Here is a 3,997-nt window from a genome sequence, read left to right on the forward strand (position 1 = left end):
GCATGTGGTGCTGGGGGATTGAACCGCGGTCGCTGTACTTTGCTAAGCTTGTTCTAAGTAGGTGCTTTAGACCACTGAGCCATCTCACCAGCCCCTACTAAATATTTTCAAATTAAAACTTAACTGCTTATTAAAAATAGAAGTCAGCTTCTCTTTCTTATGCATATTAGAGCTCTTACTACATTGCCTGGCCCTATTGTCAGCAGGAAACAATGAGATAGATTATTTACTTACAAGTAATGTTCAAGCTGTCTTCTACAAGTTTTGTTTAAAAAAAAAGGGATCCTTTAAATTGTGAACAGTGGGGGCCGGGGAGATGGCTCAGGAGAATAAGCACTTCCCCGGCAAGCGCAAGGGCCTGAGTTCAATTCCCGGTTCTGGGAAAAAAAAAAAAAATTGCAAACAGTGGTTCCAAGTGGCACTGCTGGGAAGAGGGTACAAATTGAGATCAGGGAGGCCCTGCACTCCCATCCTAGGCTGACTCAGATCGGCCTCTGCAAGACAGGTTCAGCCACAGAGGCCTGCGTTCCTGGTGCTAAGTAGGTGGGTCGTGACGACATGCCGTGGCTCTAGTACTGGCTCTGTGCGTGGCTGGCTTTACAAGTTCTTAAGGCTCAAGATAGTATGTGTTTAAAATCTGGGTAAGAACAAAGCATCTGGTGGTCAGAGCCAGAGCAACAGAGGCACACACAGTGGCTGCACGCAGAGGCAAGCACATGAGCCTGTTCAGCTATAGGAAATAACCACACCGGGGGCAGGGGAGGAAAAAAGGGACTTTCTTTTCTCCAAGGAAGAAATTTTAAAGGTATAGCTGCTGATGGAACGTTTCCACCACCAGATCAGCCACCCTGCCAGAATACCATGTTCTTATCTCAGTGAGTGGGTGCACTGGGAAGTCTGTAGAGGAGAAGCAGCCCAGGCATTGGTTAATACTTCCAATGGAGGGGCAGGGGAGATGGCTCAGTGGAATAAGCACTTCCCTAGCAAGTGCAAGGGTCTGAGTTCAACCCCCCAGTTCCGCAAAAAAAAAAAAAAAAAAAAAAAAAAACTTCCGAGGGAAGTGTCATAGACTGGAGTCCTTATGGCTCTGCCTGGACGGTGGAAGGGAAGGAGTTAAGATGGAAACCGAATGGCAGTGATGAGGGTTACACTAGCACTAACAATGTCAATGATATGTGGAGAAGGAATGTCCCCTAGTGTCCCTCATGCTTCTGGGGGACCAATTCAACATCATCTTTGGAAATTAGTTACCTCTTTAAAACAAATGTCAGTATGGAAAAGTTACGTATGGAAGAATCAATCCTCCTACAATTTACATCTAAAATTTAAAAGGAACACAACACATTTTGCTCAGGCATGTATTCACCTCCCGTCCCTGATGCTTGCAGGACCTAATTATTGGAATCCTTCTAACCCTACCGTCACATGTCACAATTGAGATATATATATTCTTCTGTTAGCCTTAATTTTTCCAGGGATAGCATTTATATTCTCAGGGCAAGGACCAGCATTTGCTGGAGGTGTTAAAGAAGAGAACAAAAAGAATGATTGAACTCATTCTTTTTGATAGCCATAATTTCAGGAATAACAGCAGTCACAGCCACAGCTGCTACAGCCGGAGTAGCATTGAGCCAAGGGGTACAAACTGTTCACTTTGTGCAGCAGGGGCACAAGGACTCAGAACAGTTACGGACTTCAAATGGGGATGGTAGAGATAGGTTAATAAATAAAACAAATACAGTACAAAGTTAATGATGGGGGGCCTGCCCCTTAGCTCAGCTCTTTAAGTGGCTGCTTCCACAAAGCAGTCAGGCTCAGGTTGCTGTGGTTCCATCCCCAGAACTCAAGCCAGCCAAACCTGCCCTGGAGGCATTTGGAGAAAAAAAAAAATCTTTCTGCCATTTTTTGTTGTTGTTGTTTCTCAATAAAATTATGGGAAAAAAATAAAGAGAATAAAAAAAAAGAAAATTAAAGGTCTAGGGGTGTGACTCAGAGCTAAGGCCCTGCATTCAGTGCTTAATAAAACAGGCACCAAAAACAAGGCCAGATGTGGTGGCACAAAGGTATAATTTTAGCGCTGAAGGAGGCTGAAGCTCAATGGCTACAAGTTTGAGTCTACCCTATCTCAAAGTTAAGAATATGAAGGGTTTAAGATGTGGTTCCATGGTAATGGGTTCTGAGTTCAAATCCTATTATTGTAAATATGTATATACATAATTTTTTAAAAAGAAAGAAAAGAATAAAAATAGGGGCCAGGGAGATAGCTCAGTTGAATCAGTGCTTTCCTGGCAAGCGCAAGAGCCTGAGTTCAATCCCTGGCTCTGCAAAACAAAAAAAAGAAAAAAAAAAATATAATAGAGCAGTGCTTGTCTGAATTATGAGGTCAGTGTCCAGGAGGATGGCGCAACGAGCACTTGATGACCGTTCCCTCCCTGGACTCTGGGCCCAGATCAACAATTCAGACTGTCCCCTGAGCATGCCCTGCTGCTGTCTCACTCCAGTTCTTCTCAGTTCCTGACCAAAGCACAGCCATTAGAGGTCATTTCGGCTTTCAAGTCTTGGGCCACATGGGATTGTGTGTGTCCCTTATCAGAAGTGACAGCACAGATTTCTGGGTGACCTAGGGGGTCTTGACACCCTAACTGCCCCCATGCTCCCTCCAGGACCCTGTGGGCTAAAGAATCCTCCAAAAGGGGCTCACCGAGCTCCAGGCAGCCGAGGACTCCCAGGACAAGCCCCATGGTGTGGTAGAGAGGCAGGACGTTGTAGACCACATCATCAGCTGTTGCCCCACACAAGGTCAGCATCTTGCTCACCTGCAGCACTCGCTCATGTGTGAGGATGGCTGGCTTTGGGAGCCCTGGAGGAAGCCATGGGAAGGGGTGTCAGGGAGCAGCAGCCAGTCTCCTAGGCTTGGCTGTCAAGTAGAAAGGGTCTACAGGGTCTCGGACTCGTAATGATCTGCCTGTTTACAGCCTCCCAAGAGCTGGGATTACAGGCATGCGCCACTGTGCCCAGTCTCAACTGCTGTTCCAGGGGTGGAGCGGGCAGGGCAGGCTCGGGGATTAAAACGCCAGCCCCTGCACCTGCTTGTAGGCGCTTTAATCTGCTGAGCTATTTGGGGGGCCCTCAAGCAGTGGATTTGAGACTGAATTCCAATAGGCAGTGAGAGACCAGACCAAAGGTTACTGAGAATGTCAGTGCTGTGTTTACCACACAGAGGGAGATGCACTGAGCACTCACAGGACACAGGGCTTGGCTTGGGAGTTGGGGCAGGTGCCAAGAATGGAGGGCAGAGGCTGGGCGAGGGCTCCCTCACCTGTGGTCCCCGAGGTGTAGATGAACAGAGCAGGACTTTGCCGCCTGATCACTGCACGTAGGTGAGCAGGCACTGGGTCAGAGGGTGCAGCATCCAGGGCGGCCCCCAGGGCCCGCACACCAGGCGTGGCAGAGGTGTGGCTGAGGTAGAAGCAGTGAATGTGTGCATCCTGTAGCTTGGGCAGGACCTCCTCCAGGGTGTCCCTGAGGTCTAGGATCAAGGGCGGACCGAGACAGAGTTCTCTGGTCACAGGGAAGACCCAAGATCCAGAGACAAGGAACACTAGCAGAGAAAAGCTTTGTCATTCTGGGTATACAGAGTCTCACTGAAGCCTCATTCTGGATTAGAAGGAGCACTGCTGGTTGGTGTCCAGCACTGGTCAGTGCGGCTGACACTGAGACTCAGGTCATGCTCCCATTGCAGTAAATATTTGCAGTGATGACAATGGGGCCTGTAACATTCTGCCTAACACTGACTGAAAAATGCCTTTCAGCACTAGAAATGAAAGATCAAGGAATGATACAGAATCTAGGTCATATGCCAAAATACCAATACTACGCACAATTCAAATTCTAGGTTCCAAAAGTGTATTGGTCAGGGAGATGGCTCAGTAGAATAAGCACTTGCCTGGCAAATGCAAGGGCCTGAGTTCAATCCCCGGTTCCACAAAAAAAAAAA

The 3,997-nt window shown here is 47.7% G+C and overlaps 1 protein-coding gene and 1 non-coding gene across 3 annotated transcripts in view; one reads left to right on the forward strand and one right to left on the reverse strand.

Annotated features, from left to right (window-relative positions):
• Slc27a5 (solute carrier family 27 member 5) overlaps positions 1 to 3,997 on the reverse strand; it is a 13,894-nt gene that overhangs the window by 8,308 nt on the left and 1,589 nt on the right. For both annotated transcript variants that reach the window (XM_023708012.1, XM_004647735.2), the window contains exons 2-3: positions 3,320 to 3,529; positions 2,702 to 2,860 (exon numbers count right to left, since the gene is read on the reverse strand). In XM_023708012.1, the coding sequence (XP_023563780.1) occupies positions 2,702 to 2,860; positions 3,320 to 3,529 (369 nt within the window). The remainder of the gene's footprint in view (positions 1 to 2,701; positions 2,861 to 3,319; positions 3,530 to 3,997) is intronic.
• Positions 3,649 to 3,781, forward strand: LOC111814468. Its single transcript, XR_002819449.1, has one exon. It is a non-coding gene; the product is annotated as a small nucleolar RNA SNORA1 (small nucleolar RNA).

The sequence above is a fragment of the Octodon degus genome, unplaced genomic scaffold (genome assembly GCF_000260255.1).
Source record: "Octodon degus isolate 3935 unplaced genomic scaffold, OctDeg1.0 scaffold00322, whole genome shotgun sequence".
NCBI lineage: Eukaryota > Metazoa > Chordata > Mammalia > Rodentia > Octodontidae > Octodon > Octodon degus.